Below are 26153 nucleotides of genomic sequence, written 5' to 3'. Positions count from 1 at the left end.
TTGGTCGGTAGGGGAGGTGTAGCTATGGACAGAGGTAGACCGAGGTAGACTCCGTAGTAGTAGTGGGAGGAGGAGGAGGAGAGGAGGAGAGGAGGATAGTAGGAGAGTGTAAATATGAAGAAAGAGTCAAAGATGAATTTAATAGTAGTCAATGACCAGTCAGTCCGTCAGTCAGTAGGCTCCGTCGTTCCTCCGCCAAGGGGGACCTGATCGATCCACTTTTTTTTTTTTTTTTTTTTTTTTCTTTTTTTTTCTTTCGGCCCTTTTGTTTTCAAATAACGAGGGTAATAATAATTAAGGATGGCTCTATTATTTATTATTATTTTTCTTCTGTCTTGTCTTTCCCTCTTTTCGGCTGTTAGGGCTGGATACTGCTGAGACTTGATCAGGAGATCATTCTCCAAGTACAACCAACCGCTAAAACAAGAATGATCCCAGCCGAGGATCCCAATACTTCCCCCCGGTTGGTAAGGAATGTACGGAGTATCAGGCTATGGCAGTTTCAGAGTGCGTCCCAGGATGTCCGTCCAACCCTGGGGGAGAGGTCGATCCGCCATGGAGGGAATTAGACTCGGGTCATGATATTCAACAGTCTCCGTGGGAGTGAGTCAGGGTGGCTGTTCTTATACTTGCTTACCGGCTTACGGAGGACACCTACCCTCTAACCAGATACTCCGTCCCCCTCTACGGAGTACGTACAATACGTACATCCTCTGGACTACGCCTTGTTAGTGTCTGACCACCCGCGACATCCCTGTCGACAAATGCACCCAAGATCCATCCCCATGTTAAGAATAGAAGAATAGATGCAACTACGGTCTGAATCCCTACCGCCACTCCGCCGGCGCAGTCTCCAGCCAACCGTGTTCGTTGTCCTGCCCGTTACAGACGTCGTGTCGTCATCCGTTCGTTTGCGACCGGGGGAGTTGGATCGACTGATCGGCTGGCTGCCTTCACGACGGCTTAGATCCGATTATGCAAAGGGATGGATGTCTTTCGCCTTCCCTCCTCAGGATTCACCTCCTCGGGCACATGCGCGGGGCAATGCTCCTAGTGGATGCGTTGTCTTGCGTGAGACACAAGAAAGGGAAAAAAAGACGAGAAGGAAAAAAAAATCAGCTCGTGTCAGCTCGGGTTCGTTAGTCTAGTGGACGGATTCCCAGACTATTGGATTCCAATCATGAACCTCATCCACTCTTCATGATAGCTGGCGGAGCATGTGGCGCCTCGCGAACGGTGAGTGGCTGTTGCACCAGATGCTTTCCATACCATGACCGGTGACAGCGGTCTATCAATAATTCCATGACTCTGACACGATCGAGTGGGATGATGGGGAAATGCAAGCTTATAGATCCATCCATCCGTGGAACTACTTGAGTCTCGACTTCGCCATGAAAATCCCGTCGAGTCTCGTGAGACGATCCCTTCGAAGCCACTGAAAGTAGGTATCATACCAATTACTGACGGTATTGGGGCAGAACTGCGGCGGTGCAGGATCCCGCTGCGTCTCCACCCCGGGCGTTTCAGAAGTGCTCTCTGACTGCCCATCATTCCACTGTGCGACCTTGAAGATTCCTATCGTTGTTGCCGCCCCCTGATAAAGCTCCTCCACTACGGAGTACTCCGTACAGTACCGTTCTTCTCCCCTGCCCTTTCAACTGGCATCCATCCCATGTCCCATGTCCTTTACCCGTCCATCCCTCAGGGGCTGTCCATTGTCGCAACTGTCCAAACATACCCGGATCGACAGCCTGAAACCCAGCTGGCGATCCCAACGGAAGACCGCAGTCCGCAGTCGGGCACGGATCCCCCGGTCTCCCTCTGTACAGAGTACTTCATGTACATCCATAGATAGATCGTAGCTAGCGGTACGACCACGGTGTGCCGTACAACATAGGGGATGGTGCTGCACCCCAGGTTGGACCGCCAACTATCACAAAGTTGACCGGCTGGAGTCTATGTCCCGTGGGCAATGTGCTGAGCCTGTGGTCTTGCGTTGGCGCCATTTTCTCCTCTCGTCGTCTGTATCCTAAGACTTAGCTGCAGCCTTCCCCACGGATATACGGAGCTCTGCAGGGCCATGACCAATCCACTTGGCATAGCGCAGATATATCACCCCGATCGGGACATTCCCATTGGGACCGACGAGATTGAGGCATTTTCAGCAACTTCCTGACGGAGAGAGCGGATGTTGTTTCTTTTTCTTTCCCCCTGAATGCTAAGCCCACCAAATCCCTTGCCGGATGCATGTTGCATCAGTGCTCCCGTATGTCCAATTCCTCCTTTGTCGCAGATGATCAGACTGGTCGCACCAGGTAGAAGTGTACTCGGAGCAGGTCCTCCATACTACTAGGTATTCATGTGAATCGAGGATACTTTCTTTACTCAATGATTCGCTCAATCACCCCCGTTGGCGTTGTCCAATGCTCGTCTTCCACATACTCCGTACAAGACGCTACATCACCTGATCTTCCGACATGTGCTGTTCCTGGGCCTCTCAGAGGCCACGAGTCAATAGATTTCCGTCTGCCCTCTGATTGCTGGAACAGAGATCCTTGACATCATCGCGTCGGTCCGACCTGATCGCGGGGTCGACACACGGACGTCCTATCCTATCTCGCAGCTGCGGAGGACTCCCGACGCAAGTGTACTCCGCACATCTAACCTGCAGTAGTGGTGGGATCGATCTCATCCTTCGCGCATGGGTCGGGATCTTTGGTGCGAGGCGGCCGGTCCGTCGTCCGAACTTATGCCCAAAGGAGCAAGAGTCGCGTCTGGCGTCTGCAGGATGCTGTAATCTTGCGCGAGTCGGCGGTCCGCTCCTCGTTGGCGGTAATGCAGGAGAACCAAACGGTGCAGGAGGTCCAGGGTGATTGCGAAACCCGGCCGGCCAATCGTTCAGCATCGCGAGTGAGGTAGGGGGTGACACTATGTCCTTCTGACATCATTTCACATGCGAGAGGGCTCTGGACGGTGCCCCTCGTTGAGGACGCAGGGGCGTGGCTGTTTCCATGGCGATGCTGGTCGCTCGGTGGATGGACGGGCGTATATAGATCCGTTCTTCTCTCTGATCGCATGCGACCATGACCCAAACATAAAGGATAGCAGCGGGCGCCGAAATGATCCAAGGGCGTAAGAGGGTGGATTTCCCCTTGCGACATCAAGCGGGAATGGAACAAGAACGACGTCATTCACGACAAATGAAGTAATGCGACGCTCTGCTGAAATCGACCCTCCACGGGCTAATCGGCCACGATCGCATCTTCCAGCCTCTTCTAATCGCTTCCTGTAGTCCACCGGTCTTATCACGGAGGTCCTTCTGAGCTGATTGACGGGAATGTTGCTGTCGGGAGTCGCGGGTAAATCCATCATCGTCAGCGTATCTGCCCCGCCACCCCGCTCTAAAAGCTGCTGCTTTTGTTGACCGACCGCCTTCTTCCACCTCCTTCTCTCCCTCTCCTGCAACTCTCTTCCCATAATCCGTTCATCATCAACCCCCTTATCGTCCCTATCACCATGGCTGGTCCATCTCCCAACCTCTACAGCTTCCCTAACACGGACACCCTCGCCCAACAATTGCGGCCATACGTCCTGCGATGCCAAAATGCCGCCCTGACCCGTCACAATAGCTTCCGCGTCGCCGTCTCTGGAGGCTCGCTGCCGGCCGTGTTGGCCAAGGCTCTGCTGGCCCCAGGAAACGGGACTCCCGAGGACACGCCGCAGTTCTCGAAATGGGAGATCTTCTTTGCCGATGAGCGCGCCGTGCCGCTCGACCACGAAGACAGCAACTACCGTCTCCTCAAGGAGGAGCTGCTCAGCAAGCTCCCCGAAGACCTGGGCCAACCCCGCGTCCACCCCATCGATGCCAACCACGTCAACGACGAGGACCCCCAGGAGCTCGCCGACCTGTACCAGGAGGAGCTGATGAAGATCTTCGCCGCCAAGGACAGCGTCAAGCTGCCCGTGTTCGACCTCATCCTGCTCGGCTGCGGCCCCGACGGCCACACCTGCAGTCTCTTCCCCGGCCACGAGCTCCTGCGCGAGAAGGACGCCTGGGTGGCCGCCGAGAGCCAGTCGCCCAAGCCCCCGCCCAAGCGCATCACCCTGACCCTGCCTGTCGTCACCCACGCCCAGCACATCGCGTTCGTCGCCACCGGCGCCGGAAAGAAGGACATCATGAAGCAGATTTTCGACTTGGAGGAGGGCCACAGTCTCCCCTCGGCCCTTGTCAACCAGGGCGCTGGCGAGAAGGTGAGCTGGTTCACCGATCACGCCGCTGTCGATGGCGTTGCCTTCCCTCGCCGCGGAAGCCTGTAACCGGTGAGCAGAACCCGTTACGAAGGATTACGAATCGATTCGAGTTAGTTGCGTGTTAAAAAGGAATAAAAAAAGGGCTTTAGATTGATTTATCCCTGGAGTTTCCGGACGGACTAATATAGGTTAAGTTGATTCTAGTAAGAAAGGCGACGGAGTTCCTTCACGGATACGCTGAGTCTAGGGTATTTGTATGATCTTGGACTTTACTTTCAAATTGCGTGTTGTCTCTGCCTTGATTCAATTCGAAATGCTTTGTAACAATGATACGTGCAGCGAGTAAGGACTGACGTGAGATTGACCAAACAACAGTAATATAAGACTAAAGTAATTTGATCCGAGTGCACCGCGGATACCAATTGGACATACTGAAGCCCATAACATCCTCCTACGCCCCATTCACGATCCTGCTCCTTGACACTCAACCACATCCCACAACCCTAACAACCCAAGACTCAAGAGTAAGCATCGATACCCCGCTGAATATGCGCAGTAATCTGCGAAGACAGCTGGTTCGCAGTATTCTGCAGCGACGAAGGAACCTTGGCCGTGATGGCAGCCGCCAACGCCTGCGAGGCCGTCTTCTGCTCCTGCAGCGAAGCCAGCACATCGCCGGCCAGCCCGTCGGCAACAAAGTTGGGTTTCGCGGCGATAACATTGTCGACCAGAGTGCCGACGTCACTCGCCAGGTTCTGGATCGGCGACACGAGGCCGAGCGCGTCGATCGTGTTGAGAGCCGCAAGGCCGCTGACCGTCGTCGTGCCCGTGTTGATCACCGTCACCAGCTTGTCGGAGGCGTCCTGTACGGCCGTCCCGGCTACCGAGCCCGCGACGTAGTTGGTCACGGTCGTGTCGACCACCGCGACCTGGTTGCTGACGCTTTGGATGACGGCCTTGTAATCCGCGAGAGCGCGCTTGGCCTGGGGAATAGGCTCTGCGAAGCTGGTGGCCACGAGGCCGAGGGTGAAGATTGTGCTCAGGAACTTCATGGTGAGTTGAGTAGATTGGAAAAGAAGAAGAGATGGTTGATTTGTGGAAACTGATGATGTTGATGCTGCTGCTGTTCTCACCAGATGGACCGGATTCCACGCTCTATTTATGTCCTTTCCTTTGTGAAGGACACATGCTACCGCGGTCTATACAATGTCCTCTGAGGCTAGAACGGCCATATGCGGCGAGACCCCTCGCATTCCATCAGCCAGGATGATGCGATGCAGGTCTGGCTGGAGCTGAATGGTCCAGAGTCCGTTGCTCTTCCCCGCAAACTTCAATCACCCGGTGATTCATGCAGAGGTTTCTGCGGGAGACGGTAGTATCTCGTCAAATGCTTTTGCACTCGTGGAGGTGTTCTGGATGATCCCTTAGTATATCAAGAGCCGCGCAGTATGCCTAGTACCTCATACTAGCTGCATCTTTACTTACATGAGAACGTGCCTCTTGACTGCGAGGAGTACAGAACACAGCTATACAAACGAAGCCACGCGAACCACCGGAAGAATCAGGCAGACTCTCGGACGGTCAGTTTATGCATGGTTTCCTGAAGAATCCATGTTTGGGGTAATCTGTTTTGCGGGGGTGGCTGCTGCGCGTCCACGAATCAACGAGAATAGAGATGACGAGTATCTAGCCTTCTGGGGGAATAGTAGCGATCGTTAATATGGGCCTCGTGAGGAACTGGTGCCAAGTACTTCGTCAGGAGGATGCTATGCTGGTGGCTGCAGGCGATGTAACCTCTCCTGGGGGTGAGGGCGAGATTGTATAGGGCTGTGTTCTATCACAATGAAGCCAAAATCGAATTGCCTCGGATAGTCAGCAGAACATGAGGATGCTTCAGTAGACATTAAGCATCTGATAGGCTTTGTGCCGAAGACCCTGTAGTTGTAATTATTGGCTATCCCGGCAGGAGTGGACTCATCTATAGTTCCTTTGTGATACTAGCAGAATGCATCCGAATGGTTACATGTTAGTCTTAGGTAGGATATACTGAGCTTGGAGAAAGACAGAGTGTCTATTCCACATTGTTGGCGATTAATAGCCCCTCATACATCTCTCGAGGCAATCTAAGCGCCAGGATTCGGCCATCAGCGCTCTCAGCGAGAACACTCATCATCTACCAGTCATTGGCTGGTAGAATAGCGACGGCGGCTAGGGCAACGACGCCAAAAGACTTTTCCCCCCGAGCTCATTTCGTCAATTCATGAAACCAACAGTCCTAACCTCGTTGATCTTCCTTCCACGAGAAACCAACTCCCACCAACAAGGATGACCTGCTTCTCAAGGCCAAAAGCTTTGCCCTGTGAGGCATACACGATTGCTTTGGTATGTGCGTTGGAAGTGGAAGTAAATGCTGTCCGGTGTATGCTGGATGAGGAGCACAACCAATTTTGCCCCCCAAGAGGGGACCCGAACCAGTACGTCCTTGGCCAGCTGAGCGGACACAATGTCGTTATTGCTTCTCTACCCGGAGGATACCGGGGTAAAGTCTCTGCCGCTAGTGTTTCTACTCATGTTGCGAGGACTTTCCCCGCGATCTCACTGGGCTTGATGGTCGGGATAGGAGGCGGCGTCCCAAGCGACACGCAAGACATCCGCCTTGGTGATGTGGCTGTGAGCTTCCCAGCTGATACTCACCCCGGGGTGGTGGAATATGACATGGGGAAACAAACACCTACAGGGTTTATGCGGAGGGAGATCGTCCAGAGGCCACCACAGAAATGACTCTCGGGATTGAATGCCCTACGATTAGAACACCAATTTCGGCGAATTAGGATTGAAGATCTCGTCGAACAAATAGTCCTGCAGTCCCCTGAGCTAGGCGTGTGCTATCAACGCCCGCGCGTGATGGACGTTTTGTATTCCCCCGATTGCGTGCACAAACCCAATACAACTACTTGCGGATCTTGCGATTTATCAGGGGTTGTGAGACGACCTCGGCGAGGCTTCTCACAGGTGCACTACGGCCTGATCGCCTCAGGAAACCGGGTGATGAAGGACGGTATTGAACGGGACAGACTAAGCCTTAGCTTAGGAGGGGTGATCTGCTTTGAAATGGAGGCAGCCGGTGTGATGATGGTGGATGACTTTGAATGCATTGTAATTCGGGGAATCTCGGATTACGCCGATTCTCACAAGAATGATATTTGGCAGCCTTATGCTGCCGCCGCCGCCGCTGCCTTTGCCAAAGAGATGCTTCAGTATCATGAGACCCAGGAGCAAGTGTCCAGTGGTAAGTTGGCTCTGGTGAATGAAATGAGCATCTGGTCACTAACACCGTGCAGGCCACATACGCATAATATCAGGTATTTGGATAACTATATGGCAAAAAATCGTCTTTTTCTGGACAGAAATGGGCCTTATATACGGCTGGTTGAGTGCTATAGTTGTCGGACTCTCATATCTGTTCGTTTTGAGTATGTTTAACGTTTTTCTGTAACCATGATTATGTACCTATATGGCTGGTCAATAGGATACATATGGAGAGGATATTTACCAAGAGGTCACAACTCGGTCTTGTCATGCGTGCTCCGTATATGCAATTGAATCAGGGTTTGGAGAACCACGTGCCTGGGGAGTCGGGACAACTGCGGTGGAGCTTCCACCCCGAACTACCCCCGTCACCAATTAATCAACCTCCAACGACCGTCTATTTCCCACAGCCGTGGCTTTTGCTTGTCTGATAGACACATGATAAATGCTCTAGCTATTAACTATGCCCATTCCTACGCGGACTCCTTCCCTTCGAGAGCCGCGTAAACAAGTGAGTATTGACCGTCCCTTGCTTTGTTTACCCATGGAGTCAGGGTGGACCTCTCCTCGCATGGCCAGCTGACTGACGCCACCATCACAGCTCTCAGTCGATGGAGCGCGTACAACCACCCTGAAAAGTGCTCCCGCAACGAATACAACCGCCCAAGCTCCGTCTCTGAACCCGGCGACTATCAACGAAAGCACCGCGTCTCGCGACAAAAGCCAGTTGCCCGTACGGGATGCGCGCTCCACAACTTCCTCTCGACCCCCCAAACCGCAGGACACTCGACTACCGCTGCGAGGTATTCGACCACCTCAGAAGATCTCTCTCCCGTCAGAGCAGCCACCTTCATCCGCTTCAACAATTGCAGCTCGACGACAAAGCTTAGTTCGTCCCAGCCCGTTGAAATCAACCACAGCTACGAAGCTTACAGCCCCTTCTACAACTCCGACCACCGCCGCGCGGGGACCGCCTTCTCCTGTGAAACCCAGCCTCACCACCAAGCAAAATGGTCGCCCCACGTCCCCGAAGAAGACAGACATGCCCCCACCCCCACGACCGGTTCGATCTGCCTCCCTCCGACAACCTGCCAGGTCTAGCCCCGGGACCTCTTCAACCACCCGGGGCCATACGCGCCACCGCAGCCAGGTAGTGACTCCCGCATCTGTCCAAGCTGCCACGAAGAAGATCGAGCCTCCGTCGCCCGTGACGGCCACTCCACGGTCAAGGACCCAGTTTACAACCTTTCAACAGCATTACTCACCTAAAAAGTCGGCAACACCCCAAGCTACGACACCTTCGGTCAGAGCACCTGCAGACTTGGATCCCTCCTTAATACCTTCGTCCTGGCCTGAAATTGCCGCGTTGCAAACTGAGCTGCTGCAGCTGAGTCTTTTGCATTCTACTTTCCTGCGACAGAACACGGAATGGGAGGCCACTGCGGAGTCGGAGATTCGGGATCTGTATGATTCGGTTGCAACAGACTATCGTGGAGTCCTGAAAGAGGAGAGGGAACTTCAGCGGCAACTCAACGGACAGGCATTGCATCACTGGTTCAAGAATTGTCGCGAGTATAACGGTCGCCAGGGATTTGCGGAGCAGATCCAGGTTCTTTCACAGGTGCTGCAGGAGGTATGCGATCTGACGGAAACCCCCGGAGGCAGGTATACGACTCTCCTGCAGGAATTTGAATCCTGGCTCCAGCAGGCCGATGAAATTCGGAACCTCCGTCACTACACGGAGGAGGCTCTCGGCCCCGTCGTCTTCATCGATCCGCTGAACGCTGCGTGGAAAGAAGAAGTCTACTTGACGACAATGAAGCTTGAACTTTGCTCAAGACAGCTTCAGAGTCTGGACATCCTTGGCTACGGGGAGGTGGAGCGGCTTGAAAGCTCTACCCTTCTGCGAGTTGCCAAGGGCTTAGAGGAGATGGCCAATTCGATGGTGGAGGAACTCAATGCCATCCGTAAAATAGAAGCCGACATCGTAAGGTCTGAGCGACAATGGGTTAGTCAGCTTGCTGGCCAGCTGCCTACACCGAAGCCATTGCATGACAGCACACCGCGAGTTGGAATGTGGAGACAACTGTCGTTGATCTCATAGGCCCTGAAGCATTCTTCGAGTCCTTTCCCAGTCATCTATCGATGGCATTCGAACGGGAAGACGGCTTCTAGCGCAATGAGCGCACGACGTGGAGCGAACCAGCGAAGACGAGGCGAAGTACCAGGGAACACCCTCAGGGGCCATCCGCATCGACTGCGGTGGTTTCGGAACGGGCAGGGGACGTCCTACGCAAACTGGTTTCTCGTTATCTCGGAAACCTGATTGACCGGGACTATCGACTTAGCTCGGACAGGTTTCTTGATTTCAAGTTACATGACAGATCGGGTGGATGGATCCAGACCGAGGGATTTCCGCACCATCCTGGGCCCTGGCTCGTATAACATATCTACCCGGGATGCGTCCTGATACATCCAGCACAGGTCCTGGCTCTGTCGATGGCGGTCAACTTCCGCCGCCTATGGTGAAGTGCGGAGGCGGGCTAGTCTATATGTCTGACCTGGTATATTCGCGATGAGGATGCAGATGTCTTGACGAGTAGTACGATAAAACGAATGCATGATCGGCATTTTAGAGCGAAGTTACAAATCGAGTCCTTGATGTATCCGATGGTGTTGAGAATACTCCGTAGTTATATATCCTCGGGTAGCATGCGCGCATATCGAGGATCTATTGTTGGTGGTTACCCCCATGATGGTAGATATTATCAATGTCATAGGTCGTCCAAGACGAGATACATAATTCCGAGTACTCCATATGTACAAACAGTTTGAAATATATATGTGTGTTGCGTCATGAGGCGACGACGGGGATCGGAGGTGTATGTAACGTGGTACTCCGCAGTAGAGTTTGACAGTTCCTCTCACCGTCCTCTTCTCCCACCCACCATCACCACCACCACCAACACGATCAACCGCTGCTATCCTCATCATTCTGAGGTATGATCCAACTTCTCCACTTCAACTCATGACTGTTTGACCTGTTCCTTCCGCCGGTCCGGTCCTCCATCCAAAGAATCGTCCAGCCTTGGCGCGTCAATGGACTGCGACTGCTCCTCCATCTGGTCTACCCGATACACGGACTACTCGAGGCCCGGCCGAATTAATCATCATTGCTGCGGTCGGAGCAGACGTCGCAAACCTTTCAACGGCGAACCAGACAAAAAGATTACTTGACTGACTGGTTCTGGTGGAGCATCTCCAGCGCCCCTCTCTCTTGCTTGATCTTCGGTTCGTCATCCTTTCTGTTCCTTTCGGTCTGCGGCCTGCCTACTCTTGACGCCCTCTTCCACTGCCCCCGGGTACGGGTAGCTCTTCCACCCTGCAGCAAACAACACGATCCCTGTGTTAGTCCTGACTAACCAGCTTAGATCGTCCCAAGTTTCCCTGTTTGGTTTGCTGTTGTCTTTCCTCCATGAGCCGATCGCGCCTAGAACCACAGTCGATAGCCGGAGCTCCATCCCGCCGTTCCTCTTCCCTCCGGTTCCTTTCTCTTCCCTCCACTCACATCACTCTCTCTCTTTCTCGCCTCACCCTTCACGCTCATTAGAACCTTTTTCTGACTTCACTTCTCGTCCGATCTCTTTCGCCTCTCCATCACCCTTGACCACTTTATCAGCATCACCGCTTCTGCGTCGTTCTGCGCCCGCCAGAAACTGACGTCATCCTCGACAACTCGCGCGCGCGATGATCTCTCATCACTGACACCCATGACTCCCACCCATCGATCGACCGCACCATGAAGAACCAACTGTACGATCGGATCTGGCGCCGGGAGTCCGGAGACCTCTCGCAATACACCAGTATCCGGGGCATCTATGGATCCAAGGAATGGGTGGACGATCTGGACATCGTGAATGAGCTGGGGGGTCACACGGGCTGCGTCAATGCGTTAAGGTATGTTGGCCCTGCATCCTTAGATCTACGTACTGGTTGCGACGTGTTTGGATCGGTCTCTAACACCAAGCTAGCTGGTCTCGCTCTGGTCGACTGCTGGCTTCGGGATCCGACGACTTACACCTGAATATCTACTCCTACCAGCCCGAATCTTCCACGGCCCCATTCTCCTTGAACACCACCGTTTCCACCGGCCACCGCGCGAACATCTTCTCTGTCAAATTTATGCCGCATTCCGACGATAGAACGGTGGTCACCTGCGCGGGCGATCACCAGGTGCGAGTTTTCGATATTGAACACTCCAGCAGCAATCGCAATGTCGAGTCTACCTCTTGCTTCACCGCCTCGGCGCGGAGTCAGCGATTCAACAACTTCTTCACCAATACGCGTTATCTCACGGAGGCGAACACCAATACCCGGGTTTACCGCAGTCATGCGGATCGCGTGAAGCGCATCGTCACCGAATCGTCTCCCTATCTGTTCCTGACATGTTCCGAAGATGGGGAAGTCCGTCAGTGGGATTTGCGCCAGCCATCCTCGGCCTATCCGAAACCGAGGGGTGGCCAGGGCATGTTTGCGTATCGGCCCGGAGTGGAGCATGATTCTTCGAATACCCCACCGCCTCTGATCTCGTACAAAAAGCATCACTTGGACCTCAACACGATATCATGTTCGCCGACGCAGCCACATTATATCGCCCTGGGCGGAGCGCATCTTCACTGCTTCCTTCATGACCGGCGTATGTTAGGCCGTGACCTTCTCGCAGAACGGGGAGACCCGGGTGGCTCGCCTGGAATCAATGGGAGTCGCGACGATGAACTGATGGGAAAGGCGACCCGATGCGTTCGGAGATTCGCTCCTCACGGAAAGCGACGAATGAAGCCGCGGGACAATGGTCATATCACGGCTTGTAAAATTAGCGATGCCAACCCGAACGAGATGGTCGTGAGCTGGTCCGGGGACCACATATACAGTTTTGATCTAATCCGCAGCCCCGATGCGATGGAGGCCGAGAAATCATCTCCCGAGCCTGGTAAAGCCAACGGCCACGACCGCAAGCGTAAGCGCCAGAATGGAGCATCAATGTCATCGAGCTCTAGTAGCACACGGCGACCATCTCGTCATCGCTCGTCCAGACAGAGGGACTCTGATATAGCCGTCCGGGTTCGTTACGGAAATGGTGAGTCCGAGGATGTCCCCTTCCAGGGCACCAACGCGTCAGCCCACCAAATCTTGGAACAAACGCAGTATTCCATGTTAAACGACGCCCAGAGGCTGAGCATGCGCATCGCCAAGGGCCTTGCTAAGCTCCGAAAATCGCTATTTTCGCTGGAAGCTTCCCTGAGAGAGACGGGCGAGGACTCGAATCAATCCGACCTGACTCCATATACCGAATCGTTCTCGACTGCGTTGACCTATGCGGCAACGTACCTATCCCAATTGAATGAAGTGATGCAGGCCTGGAGGTATCCTATGAACCCTACGCCTGAGACGGTGCGCCTCCAGCAAACCCTCCGTCGTAACCGACAATCGGCCTGGAGGTTTGTTCAAGCCTCGGGAGTCTTAGCACGAGTCTTAGGGGGTCAGATACGAGACACGCCAGAGGATGTAGATATTGACATGGAGTCCTTCCAGCAGATCACTCCGGCCCCCAATGAAAATAACACTCTCGACCGCAGATCGCAGTTTGGATACGACTTCCTTAAAGCTATACTGCTTTTTGTCGAGGGAGGCAGAGAGGCTCTGCTGGCAGGCTTCCGTCGTGATTGTGTCCATCGACGCAATCAGGCACGGTACCCCTTGTCTGCCACTGCGGATGATAGCGCCATCGAATCGATCTTGATTCCTTATCTCCAGGATTTGTCTAGCGACTCCCCTGTCGTCAATGTCGACGCATCTCGGTTCGAACATGACAGCAGTCGTATCCTCTTCCCCACGCAGCATGCAGCAGTCACGGCCTTTGGAAATGCGGTGAGACTGCCCCTAGAAAACCTAGACAACTCGGCCGCTAGAGTTGGAGGAAACGATACCTCCGATACTCAAATCCAAGCTCTCGACCGATCAGCAGCGACGCGTTTTTGGGCCCTGAAGGTTGGGCGTGGAATTCTGATGGATGTTGGCACGGGCGTGAACTACGAATTTGTCAACAGGGCTTTCGGTGGCTTGCATGCGATTGTCGAAGAAGACTCAGAAACGGAGGCGGCCCCCGAAAGGTCCCAGGAAGATATTGATATCAATATGGAGGACGAACCGATTGTTCAGTTACTAGCAGCAGCTTCCTCCAGGAATCGGTCGCCCTCTGACCTGCCGTTAGAAGACTTCTTGGATGGAGCAGATGGGCGGTCAGCGACAGCTACTTCACACGGCGATAGTTCTGCTGAGAACGATGATAGCGAGTCAGACATGGCCGCTGAAGAGGCAGAGGACGAAGAGGACGGTGACCAGTATGACAGCGAGGATGATTTTGCGATGAGCATCGGCGATTCGTCCGAGGATGACGATGATGATGACTCTGATCCCGAAGAGGCCATGTTCAGATTGAATGGTTTGCGACGACCACGCCGCGAGGACGTCGAACTTGACGTTCCATGCTCCTCCCACACCAGAGTCTACCGTGGGCACTGCAATATCAAAACGGTGAAAGACGTGAATTACTTCGGGTTGAATGATGAGTATGTGGTGAGCGGCAGCGACGATGGGAACCTGTTCATCTGGGACCGCAAGACCGGCAAATTGTTGAATATTCTCGCGGGAGACAGCGAAGTGGTTAATGTTGTGCAAGGTGAGTTCCTATCTGTGATACCTCGGGCGATGAGAGACTTACAGCGGGCTGTAGGACATCCATACGAACCAACTATGGCCGTTTCTGGGATTGACAGCACAATCAAAATCTTCTCCGCCGATCGACACGCGCAGGAAGCTGCTCGCCGCGGCATCAACATCCTCGATCCCGACAACCCGTGCAATACTCTGGGACCAAGGGTTCACGCAGTTGGTGGTCTGAAGAGCCGCAAGCGTATGCACGACAGCTACCAGATCTTGAGCCAGAACGATGTGGACCGACGAGGCGGCATGAGTGATGCAGCTCTTACTGTAAGTCTGGCTGATCTATGGAAAAGTTACAATCTAACGCGCCCACAGAGAGCATTCCTGGCCCAGATTGCCGAATCTGCCAGAAATCGACCAGCAACGGGAGAAGATGGCGATGCCCCTACCACCTTGGTGCTTAACGATACCAATTGCCATGTAAGTCTGGGTTTTGACATTCTTAACCAGCTGCGCTGACTCTTGCAGATGATGTGAGCGGTCACCACTGCATTCTGGTCTGCCAAAGAAGGGCCGAATGTCTTTCTACTCTCGCTATAGACTTTGTCAACATGGATTCGTGTATATATTACTATTACTATCATTATTCTTGTGATTCTTGGCCTTAGACGGCCGACATATTGGCGAAGGCGACTGACGACAGGATACCATAGCACTGGAAGCTGTCTAAGGCCAGTTTAGTATATTGAGAATGGAATAATTGCTTATTCTGATTGAGAATTGTTGTGTAGTGTAGCCTCGTAGTTTCCGGATCTCGCTGCCTGTGTTGTAAGGCATGGAGCCTTATCATCACGTGTTGATAGAGATGTCCCCCGCATCGAAAAATGAAGATTTCTCCGTGGCAACGAGATACAGCTATAACTACACGGCAATTATATCTTATTTGAGAGAGTGGAAGTCATCCTGGTTCTGCTCATAGAAGGGCTTACTCTGACTCAATTGCCTACCACACACCCAATTCCGCGTCCACCTCACGATAAACTTGTCCTGCGATCTATAGATCTTCTATGACTGTCCATTGACCTCAAACTCCACGCCATACGCCATGAGCGATCTCCTTCAGAAACGAGCAGAAGCAACAGCCCAGCTGTATGCTGACCCCCACAACCCCCATCGCTACCTCGAGCGAGGTCTCATCCACGAGCAACTCGGGTTCGCCGATCTCGCCTCGGCCGATGCGTATCGCTCCCTTTCACTACTAGAGTCTGTGGTGGACCCCGATGGATGCGAGTTCCATGCTAGACGGCGCATATCCGAGGAGCATACCGCAGGGAAGGGGGACAATGTCGAGGAGGAAGACGAGGATGAAGCGTACATTCCCATCACCCAAGAGGAATACGACGCCATTGTCGGGGACGTATACGCCCTGTTGGTACGAAGCTTGGTCACCTGTGGCTGCTTCCGAGATGCGTTCGAGTTCTGTGTACGCGGGTTAGACTTGCTTGATGATGCATCTGGAAACGTCGATATGGCGAAGAAGACCCTCCAAACGCAAATGGAACTCATCAAACAGGCGTACGTCGCCAAACGCCCGCAAAAGAACACCACCGACGACGTGCGCATCGACCCAAGCGCCCTGGAAGCCCAGGGCTTCGCTCGCCGCGTGCTCTACCCGTGGAACGAGCACGAACCAGACCGCAAGGCCCCCGCGACCCTGCAGCTCCTGAACGAACGCCTGAAAGACGTCGCGCCTAAATGCGAGGTGCGCGCCGTCGCGCTGCCCGCCCTCCACGGCTCGACAGACGCCAACAGCCCCGACGTCTCGATCCAGCTCGGCCTCTTCGCCAAAGAAGACATCGCCCCCGGCGAGATCATCCTCCGCGAAACCTCCCTCCTCACCGCGACGAACCGCCTCCACGACGACCTCTGCGACGCCTGCAACGCGCCCCTCCCGGACCTAGCCTCCGACCACCCGCCCGTCGCCTGCGCCGACTGCGCCGACACCATCTTCTGCAGCCAGGCCTGCCACGACACCGCCCAGACCGTCTACCACGGCGCCGTGTGCGGCCTCGTCGAGAACCTCGAGTCCATCGGCAAGGACGTCCCCGACCCCAAGGACAAGGCCGACTACCTCTACCTGCTGCTGCTGGCGCGCGCGCTGGCCATGGCCGCCACGCAGGACGTGCACCCGCTCGACCTGCCCGAGATCAAGTACATCTGGGGCGATTTCCACGAGTACTCCCCGGCCGGGGACGAGACGGCTCCGACTCCGCCCGAGGCGGCGCTGCCGTTCTCCTTCCAGCTGAACGTGCTGCAGCCCATGCGCTTCCTCGAGGAGATGGAGCTGGACCCGTACGCGTGCCTCCCGCGCTACGACACCTGGGTGCTCAACACGCTGTACGCCAAGTTCCGCGGCACCGCGTCCGGCCGTCTCTCGACCTGGGACGGCGGGCCCGAGCTCTGCGCCGTGCATCCGCTGTGGTGTCTAGCGAACCACTCGTGCGACCCGAATGTGCGCTGGGAGTGGGGTGGCGAGATTACGTTCCGGGCGCGCAGCGCGGCTGAGCGGCCGGCGTGGACGAAGCGGAAACTGGCGGGCTCACAGGCGGAGGGGCAGGTTCCTGCGTCGCGACGAACCGGCGAGGGTATCAAGGCCGACGAGGAGATCCTCAATCACTATTGCGATGTGGGGTTGGATGTGAAGGAGCGGAGGGAGTGGGCGCGTGGTGCATTGGGTGGGTTGTGTTTGTGTGATCGGTGTGTGTGGGAGGCGGATGAGTAGGTTGCTTTTGATACCCGGGGTTCGATAGAGCTACAGCTACATTGTATAGATGCATATAGACTAGAATTCTCCATGTTTATATTCCATGATTCGGAGGGTCTTATTGCGTGCTGATAACTACCTATACCCCCGCCGTAACCAATATCCTGTATTAGACCCTGTAGATACATGCCTTGCCGTCCGCCATACCATCAATATGTCTAGTCACGGCCTCGCCGGGGCGGAGTCCGAGACGGCGATCTGCGTCGCTCCGCGCGACGCGGCGGTGAGCGCGACGGTGATCGCGAGTCAGAGTCTCTACGTCGGCTGTACCGTGGAGGAGTCCGGGATGGCGAGCGAGAAGCAGAAATGCTTCGTTCGGCGCGCCGACGCGGAGGCGACCGACTCTCGGAGGAATAGCGACGAGTCCGTCCCTTGCGCGGCGGGGTAACTGACCGCGACACCGAGCGGGACGGGCTTCGGGAATAGCTGCGACCCCGGCCGCTCTTATCGGGCCGTTTCCGGGGAGGCGTGACGGAGCGCGAGGGCGATCGGGTCACGCTGCGAGACCGCGAATCGTACGATCTGGCGCGAGTGCGTCGAGGGGGCGTCCGAGACAGCGATCTCCTCGGTGATCGACTGTAAGACACGGAGCGACGACGGCTCTTCGATACCGGAGATCTCGACCGCGAGGGCGTGTAGCTGTAGCTGCGCGAGGATCCAGAGATGGACCGCGAATACGACCGGCCCCGACTGACAGAACGCGCGTGGCCGCGGCTCCGCGAGGGAGAGCGAGAGTACGAATAAGAGTGAGACCGCGAGCGGGAGCGAGGTGAGCATGTAGAACAAGTGGAATGCGATCTGCTGGATACGGACGACGCCGGACTCGCGGCACGGGCGGGCAACGCGGGAACTGTAGGTTTGGGGAGGTTCTTCAGATGCTCGCGCATCTCCTCGGTGAGGATACCAAAGCCGATGCTCGTGAAATAGTTGATCGCAAAGCGGGTATTGCGGGGGTTGTCCGTCGGGAAGAGACCGTCGAAGCTTGGGCGGAGGATCTCGTCCTTCATCTGTTCGTGCAGTTTCGGCAGACCCAGGTGTTCGCCTAGATCCTGGAAAAGAATCTTGATAAAGATACGACTGCTGGAAGTCGTCTCTTCCTCGTTCAGATGGATGATGGACAGGACATGCCAGCCGATTGCATCAGTGCTGAGCATGTGGCCAAAGAAGCGAGCAATGTTGCGCAGACGGTTGGTCTCATAGCGATGGATTGTGTCGTAGTATTTGGCAAATGCAGCTTCAAATAGATCAGACCAGAGTCGGTTGATCTTGGCGAATCGTTCTCCGATCAGACCGTAGAACTTCGAGTAGGTGCGCTCTTGCGAGCAACATTCGATGATCATGGACGGCAGTTCAGGCTCCAGGCCGGCCGGCAATGAGATCTTCATCAGCTTGTGACAGCATTCTTCAAAGTCGATACTAGACATGATGGTCAGGTAGATCGTCCGGCGCAAGTTGACGAGGTCCGTGTTGGTCTGATCCTTGATGTCCATCTTCTTCTCTTCGTCGGATTCCTCGTCCGAGCTCACGTCCGACTCGTCCTCATCTTCTTCATCGTCGCTCCCTTCCCCGAGGATCTCTGCCTTCAGTCGCTTGTATGCCTCCTCGTGTTCTTCCCACTGCGGGTCGTATTTGAAGATATTCAGACTGTCCTGCGTCTCGATTTCGTCGTCCAGGCCGATACGGTGAGTGATCTGGTCTTCCTCTTCCACCAGATCCAGCTCGTCCTTGATAGCCGGGTTATCTTTGTACCGATCCTTGCGGACCTGGAACAAGACCTCGATCATGTACTGAACTCGCTTGTCGATATCGGCTTCGTGGAGAATGTTCCGGAACTGGTCGAACACTGCCAGTGCGATGGGACCGCTCATCTCCTCCAGGTGCTGTCCGACCTCCCTCGTGAGGCCGACGGCGATTTCGACACTATCGTCGGTGGGCTTGTGTAGCAGAAGCAGGAGGATCTGCGCGGCGAGCATTTCGTGCACCACTTGCTGATTACACAGGTGCGCAATGAATGTCGTGGACGAGATGCAAACCGCCTTGTCGTTTCGTTTGAATGCCTTGCGGAACTGGACGATGAGTCTGCTGAGGAGCAGCTCGCCCACCTGGGGCAGTTTCGTGTTGACGATGGCCGCCATGGCTGCGTAGATAGGCGTGAACGGTAAACTCGCGGCCTGCGCCTTCATGATGCTTCGACAAAAGAGACCACGTCCTCGGACCAAGTTCTCCCCGAAAAGCTCTGGAACGATGTACTTGATGTTCGACACGTTAACCTTGTTAATCAGACCGTTAATCGACTTCTTCAACGCTTCCCAGGCCATGCGCTGGTACTCCTTGCTTGACTTGTCGGTGATCTGAGCCTGCAAAGCACGCAGACGAGCGGGCGGGATGTAAGTACCGCCCGATCGCATGTTCAGGAGCTTTTCGTATTCGGCCTTCGCGGCAGCCTGTTTCTCCTCCTCGGTCATGGGTTTGCGCGCGGCCTCTTGTTTCTCATGCTCACGCACGCGCTCGGCGAGTTGACGCTCTCTCTCGATCGCACGATCGGGGTCGATACGAGGAACGTCGCCATCTTCCTTGTACGAATCACCGGGAGGGGACCGTCGACGATTTGGAGAAGGTGAACGAGAGGGCGGCGAGCGTTTTCGAGAACCCGACGGCTGGGGAGAGTACGAAGCGCCCGGGGGAGGGGTGGGCACGCGCACTGCAGACTGCAGTACAGCGGAATCGGTCATTGTGACTATCGAATGGGGAGGGAAAAAAATACCGAGGAGTCAAGAAAGATCCATCGGTTGCCTCCAACGGCGAGATGCGATGAAGCTGAAGCTGGCGGGAACAAAACGTGAGGCGGCGAAGGAAAGAAAGTTAGCGCGGCACGTGACAGGACGGGGAGTCGGTCTTAGTGTCTCCGCATGGGTTACTACGTGGGACTAGGGAGAGGCCACCTTCAATCAACAAACTCGCAATCCATTCTGCGAACCTCCCAGCTTCGACTCTTCTGACGACAATTGACTCTCACTATGGTAGGCTCTTTCTGTGGAACAAAACTACAGCTCAGGTTGTACTGACGGTTTAGCTGGGCCAACTCGTCGGATCCGCCATGCTCTTGGCCGCTACCGCGATCTTTCTCTACTACACGGCATGGACTCTGCTCATGGTGCGTCTGACGCGTGTTCCCGTCAATATAAGGCATATACTGACTCATTATTAGCCATTTGTTGACCCCGGCCACCCTCTCCATGATCTGTTCCCTCCGCGCGTCTGGGCGATTCGCATTCCCGTCATCCTCACTCTGTTGGGTTCGGCTGTGGTGGGCACGTTTATCGGTATTGTGATGATCAACAGCAACAAAAAGAAGGCAGCCAAGGCCAAGGCTGCGGCGGCGAAGAAGAAGACTTGACGGAGTGCGATTGTGAGGGCTGTCGAGGGAATGTTGCGCGACACCGAGGACTTGGGACGGGGCCTCCCATATACCAAGGTCACCCGTGGACCTTTAATGAAGCTTGTGTATCAATAGTTTGCTTCTTTTCGCTCTGGAATTCTTGTTCAGCGAGTATTTTCGTCACTACTACTGATCTAGGACCTTGGCAAGACTAATAATGTGGCGGCAGAGGGAAACCGGGTCATTCCGAATAGAAGCATAAACAGACAACGATTTCTTGGATCCCAACTCCTGATCGAATCATCAGCGTCATGGCAGCTGGACGATGGCTGGTATGTGGCGAAGGGTGACTTTGTTTGGCGGGATTCAGCTGCATTTGGCCCTTCTAATGTCCTGTTCTCGTGGCGGCTAGACCCGGGAGAGTCACCTGGACAGGATCACGTGGAGGCATGTTGGACTGTTATGTCTGTTGAGTGTCGTCAGGAGGCGCGTACCTGGTTGAGGTGTAGAAGTATCCGAGGAAGGCAGATGGATGTGAGTCGTGGAACCAGAGCGTGTATTACCGCCCCGTGACGGATGTGGGGGTCGGGTGCTGGTGCCTTGCTGAAACCGATGACGGTATGGTACGAGCAGGGGGCCTAATCAGAGAAGGCGAAAGTAGCATGCGGGTCCCGTGACTGCCTCATCCGGTAAAGAGTGTATTACCGCAGTAAGCTGATTACCGGTAGGGTACCAGGCAGTGATTGGCGGCCGGCTGTAAGGTACCTCCAGCTGATAGGAGATAAGCGGAGGGTGACTGGGGGCGATGTCATCCCCCTCTCCTGCATTCATTCCCCCCCTCATCCCCTCTCTGCTTCTTTGGAACTTCTTCTTGACCAACTCTCACAGTGCTGTGCTGTTTCATATCTGGCTTCTACGATCGTATCGATCTCTAGGTGGTGTATATCGACTCACCGCCACAAACGTACCTTGGGACCTTATCAACAACCACTGACGAGGACACCCCGGTCGAGCAGTGCTTCCGGCTGGTCCTCCAACTGGCGTATCGTTCGAGTCTCGACTGACTCTCGATACGCTATTCTTTGCCTTCTGTCGTGCCCTGTCGCACTCGTGTCAAATCACTCTTCTTCTGTCGCCCTCTCAACATCTTGAATCTATCGACGGTCTGCCTGTCGCCCTTCTGCAAGCTGAGTCATACTGACTGGATGCGTTGATCTAGTTCACGGACTGATTGAATCCCGCGAATAACGTGCTCTTTCGTCATCGTCGACCCATCCGCTCCGTTCTCAGCCCTACCCAAGGGTTCTGAGAGCGGTTATCCCTCCGCTGAGACTATCGGGCCTCCGTTGAGGCTACTCATTTGAATGCCCCCGGCAGCTTCGGACGACTTGACGCGCCAGCAAAGCCGGTACCTTGGTGACAACCTCCCCCTCCCGGACGATCCGAACAAGATCTCGACAGAGAATGACCTCGGTGGAAAGACCAAGAAAAAGAGTAAAAGCGGATCGAAGGCGAAGGCCAAAGCTGCGAAAGCCGCCGCAAAGTCACCACCAGAGGATCTGTACGTATCACGTCTCTTGCTAGGACGCTCCGTCGCTAACAGACATACCACAGGATTGACACCTCGTCCCCTCCACAAGTCGAGCCATCTTCGTGTCCCGACCCGCCCTTGGAGTCACAACCACCCCCGACTATCGTATCGCCGGTTTTGGATGCTCTCGGTGCCCTCGGCGAGGCTCCAGAGAACGATCTCACCTATCGAACCGATAGCTGGGCCAAATCGGTCCCCTTTGGGAAGAGCCCACCCAAAGATGTCGGTGAAGGGGATCTGCCGAGTGGATCTCCTTTTGGTTACCTCGCAACCCCTGAGAAAGGAGGCTTTAGCCATCCGTCTTCCGCATCACCGCCGCCTCGAACGAGACCATTTAGCTACGGAAATGGATACGCGAGCAGCACCGTTTCCAGACAGCAGTCAGTAGACCGGCAGAAGAGCCAATCTCTCAGTAGCCCGTTCAATCATCATATTCCGCCTCCCCATATGCCGCAGGCTCACTTTTATGGCGCCCCCGATATCGATCTCCCGGTGTATGGGAATAACAATCGTTCATCAGCGGACGGAAATTATTCCTTTTGTGCATTTGACACTCTTCCCAGTCCATCGTTTAAAGCCTCCAGAATGGGTGGCACTGTCCTTTTGGTCGGAATGGATGGCGGCCTTGAGATCCACGCTATCGAAGAACGGAAGTCCCGCTTGGTTGGAAAACTGACAGGGCTGAACGGACGCGTGATCGATGCCAAGGTCCTCCCAGGTGGCTCGCCCGATGACTCGTTATCGTCGTCGAGGCCCCATGTGGCCGTCGTCCTCCATGGACCCAGTGTTTCGGACGATGAGGGTCATACGTCCTCTGCCGGCTCAGAGAGCAACGAGATCCCAGCTGCCCCTAGTGGACAACATTCGTCGGCCGACAAAAGGTCCTCCAGAGATGATACGCGCTTCTATCAGACTCGAGTAGAGGTGTATTCCCTCCGAAGCGGGGAGCATGTCACCACACTCTTTACCGCCAGACCCTCCCCGTGTTTGGATAACATCCCTGGGTTGCCCATGTTTGCCCCAGCCCCTTCGGGGAACTTGAAGCTGTTCACCAGTAGCAACTTTATTGTTCTGGGTTCGGGGGTGAGCGGGGAGGTATATATTTATAGCATGAAGAGTTATCAGTGCCTCGGAAAGACATGGACCAACATCCACACAAGAGAAGCTCGACGGTATTCAACTTCCTCGAGCTCGACTGATCCAGATGGGTCCCGTAACGACTCGCCTCATGGGATGGTCAATGGTGATGGCCCGATTCTCGCGCTGAAAGGCCGCTGGCTCGCCATTGTACCTCCCTCGTCTGGCTACCGGACATCTCTTCGTGGATCGGTGCCGCAATCTTTGATTCTTGGGAAGGTTTTTGGAATCGAAACCCGCAGCCCTCCAGCTCGACCCGCGGTGAATTGCGCGACAGACGTCGGCGATGGAGAGAGTTTATTTGACAAGGTTGCCCGCGGTGTCACACAAGAGCTTGTGCGAGGCGCCCGCTGGGTAGGAGATCAAGGACTGCAAGCGTGGAACAACTACTGGAACAAGGATCAGCCTCAGAATTCGACACCCCGGCGAAGTATGGTGGATTTCCCACCGGCAGGCTACATGTTCCCTCCAACGCATGCGCAGGATACGCAAACTTCCGCGCCGGCTGAGCCTGACTTGGTGTCAATAATTGATTTGAAGAGGCTGGAGGAGGGTGGCGAGATGAAGAACGCGTTGTTCAATCCCGTTGCTACGTTCCAGGTCCCTAATGGATGCAGTTTTCTGTCATTCTCACCAAACGGACTGATGCTGCTGACCGCAAGCAAGAAGGGCGATGTGCAATACGTCTGGGACCTGTTCCAGGCCAAATATTGTCGCGCCGCGGCATTCCTTTCCGATAGTGCGACCGCCCCGTGTGCAAATGTGCGACAGGTAGCACGCTTCGCGCGGTTGACGACGTCGCATATTGTGGATGTGATTTGGTGTCCTCCGTCGGGCGATCGGCTTGCCATCATCACCCGTAAAGGAACGGTACATGTGTTTGATCTGCCGCGGACTGCTTTCCAGTGGCCTCCTTTCCGTCGCGCTCGACCGGCATCGAACAAGCCTCCCGCGCCTGAAGTATCAGCTGATGACTTTATCGATAAACCGGCGGCTACCAACCCCTTCTCGACAGCATTCAAGCTAGTGGGAGATAAGACGCAGCCCATCTTTGCAGCTGTTCGAGGCCGCACGCCCTCTGCCGCAGCCGCTTTCCCTCCGGTTGGTGGGTTCGCCATCCCGTCTGCGGCCAGCGTGAGGAGCGGCAAGGTGGTCGCGGCAGGGTTGAGCAAATCCATGGGGGCAGCCACTGGCACAGTCAACACGCTTCGACACGTGGGCGAGAATCGTCTTCACCTAAGTGGCTTAGCCCGTGATCCGACAGCGGCACGAGTGACATGGGTTACTCATAAGGGGCAGCCATTTTTAGGTGTGGTGGACAGCGGGTTTTTCCGTCTGTACCGAATCCGACGCTCGCTTTCGGCGCACAAGAACCGACAGCTCCAGTCGATTGTCGGAGGCAAGGAGGTGGAGTTCCGACTGCCTCCACACCTGCAGTCGCCGTGCGGGGCCATGGCAATGGGAGCCTTCACGGCCGAGTCGACAACGAATGCGACGTTGGCTCTACCTTCTTCGACCGTGCGCCCGTCGCCTGGGACTCAGCTCAAATGCCAGCCTCTATCGCAGGCGGAGATTGAGACCAATGCGCCTTACCAGCCTTTCCACACGGACCAACGCGTAAACTTGTTCATTTATACGGAACCGAGTGACGGAGCACCCGCTGGAGACGTGCCCACGGGCCAGTGGGTCTTTGGCGATGGTATGGCGATGTCCAAGCTCCACGTACGGCCATTTAGCGCGGGTGGGGAGGAAGAGGACGACGTTGTGCACGAGCCCCATGGCGGTTATGGCGGAGAGATGGAGAACTTGATCAGTCTGGGGAGCAACACCAGCCATGGCGAGGAGGTTGTCATCACGACGCGGCGGAAGAAGAAGCGGTCTTCGTCGTATGCGTCGGCTAGCTTGGGCGTGGACGACGGGTTCTTCGAAGACGACTGTGAGGTGCTGGATTTTGCACAGGATCGGGTTTAGCCCGGGTTGACTTGAATGGGTTGACACTGGAACAGGATGACTGGGACTAGACGGTACATTGGATTTGGCGTTGGCTGGCTCGATATCGTTAATTGGAGATTGACCTGATTCATTCCTTGTGTATTGCGGAACCACGATATGATCTATCCTGTCACATACCCCAATGATAGATAGTGTTTCGGTATCTATATGATGCAAGTCTATTCAACTTCCCTCTACGAGTACTCCATCCAGACCGGGCTGAAACTAAGTGAGCATCTGAATCTCCTCATCCCACCAGCGCCTAAACTCGCCGAGACGCCGGGTACGTTCGCGGGCCATGCGCCGCCCAGTAGACGTCTTCATCATCCCCTCGAGCTTCTCGAGCTTGTCAGAAAAATGCTCGAGGGCATTATCCATCTCCCAGGCAGCGCCCGCCGGCAGGAAGTCCCTCCCCTTGGCCCCGAGAAAGGTAAAGCAGCGCCCAATCCCGACGGCGCCGATAGCGTCCAGCCGATCCGCGTCCTGCACGATAGCAAGCTCGGGGTATCCGTTCTCGATGAGGGCGCGGACAGCGGCCGGATCGGCGCGTTCGGTCGAGTATGACACGTGCGAAACGATGGTTTGGACGCGGTCGGCAAGGGCGATGTCGGCGCCGTGGGCGCGGAGGATCTCGCGCACGAGATTGTGCGGTGTGAGGGCGTCGGCGGCGGGGAGGGCGGTTGTCGACGCTGATGCGAAGGTGGAGATGGTTGCGGTCACGGTGGAGAGGTACTTGCGATCGGCGATGTCGTGGAGCAGGGCGGCCAGATCGACGACGGTGGGATCGTGTGCCGTTGACGAGGAGGTGGATTCTGCGGCGAGGATGGTGCGGGCGAGGGCGACGACGCGGTGGACGTGGGCGGGATTATGCGATGGGTCGTGGGCGGCCATGCATTGGGCGACGAGGGGGGCGAGCTGGTCGAAGAGGGACATTTTTGTATTCGCGG

The 26153-nt window shown here is 55.3% G+C and overlaps 7 protein-coding genes across 7 annotated transcripts; 6 read left to right on the top strand and 1 right to left on the bottom strand.

Annotated features, from left to right (window-relative positions):
- Window positions 1-3516: 3516 nt before the first annotated feature.
- On the top strand, window positions 3517-5357 carry ATEG_01961 (6-phosphogluconolactonase; the record flags this gene model as incomplete). Its single annotated transcript, XM_001211139.1, has 3 exons — window positions 3517-4251; window positions 4499-4593; window positions 4775-5357. The coding sequence occupies 3 exons, from the start codon at window positions 3517-3519 to the stop codon at window positions 5355-5357; spliced, it is 1413 nt and encodes a 470-aa protein (XP_001211139.1).
- Window positions 5358-8023: 2666 nt separating this feature from the next.
- ATEG_01960 (uncharacterized protein) lies at window positions 8024-9886 on the top strand (the record flags this gene model as incomplete). Its single annotated transcript, XM_001211138.1, has 3 exons — window positions 8024-8071; window positions 8162-9568; window positions 9665-9886. 3 exons carry the CDS (start codon window positions 8024-8026, stop codon window positions 9884-9886), a joined length of 1677 nt encoding a protein of 558 aa, XP_001211138.1.
- Window positions 9887-11359: 1473 nt separating this feature from the next.
- On the top strand, window positions 11360-14820 carry ATEG_01959 (WD repeat-containing protein; the record flags this gene model as incomplete). Its single annotated transcript, XM_001211137.1, has 4 exons — window positions 11360-11517; window positions 11592-14610; window positions 14659-14763; window positions 14812-14820. 4 exons carry the CDS (start codon window positions 11360-11362, stop codon window positions 14818-14820), a joined length of 3291 nt encoding a protein of 1096 aa, XP_001211137.1.
- Window positions 14821-15388: 568 nt separating this feature from the next.
- Window positions 15389-17065, top strand: ATEG_01958 (putative MYND domain protein; the record flags this gene model as incomplete). The annotated part of the gene is made up of 1 exon (XM_001211136.1): window positions 15389-17065. The coding sequence occupies one exon, from the start codon at window positions 15389-15391 to the stop codon at window positions 17063-17065; it is 1677 nt and encodes a 558-aa protein (XP_001211136.1).
- A 1446-nt stretch (window positions 17066-18511) lies between these two features.
- On the bottom strand, window positions 18512-19839 carry ATEG_01957 (MIF4G domain-containing protein; the record flags this gene model as incomplete). Its single annotated transcript, XM_001211135.1, has 2 exons — window positions 18512-18523; window positions 18634-19839. 2 exons carry the CDS (start codon window positions 19837-19839, stop codon window positions 18512-18514), a joined length of 1218 nt encoding a protein of 405 aa, XP_001211135.1.
- Window positions 19840-20204: 365 nt separating this feature from the next.
- ATEG_01956 (dolichol phosphate-mannose biosynthesis regulatory protein) lies at window positions 20205-20504 on the top strand (the record flags this gene model as incomplete). The annotated part of the gene is made up of 2 exons (XM_001211134.1): window positions 20205-20261; window positions 20316-20504. 2 exons carry the CDS (start codon window positions 20205-20207, stop codon window positions 20502-20504), a joined length of 246 nt encoding a protein of 81 aa, XP_001211134.1.
- A 1346-nt stretch (window positions 20505-21850) lies between these two features.
- ATEG_01955 (uncharacterized protein) lies at window positions 21851-25185 on the top strand (the record flags this gene model as incomplete). The annotated part of the gene is made up of 2 exons (XM_001211133.1): window positions 21851-22047; window positions 22101-25185. The coding sequence occupies 2 exons, from the start codon at window positions 21851-21853 to the stop codon at window positions 25183-25185; spliced, it is 3282 nt and encodes a 1093-aa protein (XP_001211133.1).
- Between the last annotated feature and the right edge of the window lie 968 nt (window positions 25186-26153).

This window comes from Aspergillus terreus, genomic scaffold (genome assembly GCF_000149615.1).
Source record: "Aspergillus terreus NIH2624 scaffold_3 genomic scaffold, whole genome shotgun sequence".
Classification (NCBI taxonomy): Eukaryota; Fungi; Ascomycota; class Eurotiomycetes; order Eurotiales; family Aspergillaceae; genus Aspergillus; species Aspergillus terreus.
This window is presented reverse-complemented; position numbering and strand designations above follow the sequence as displayed.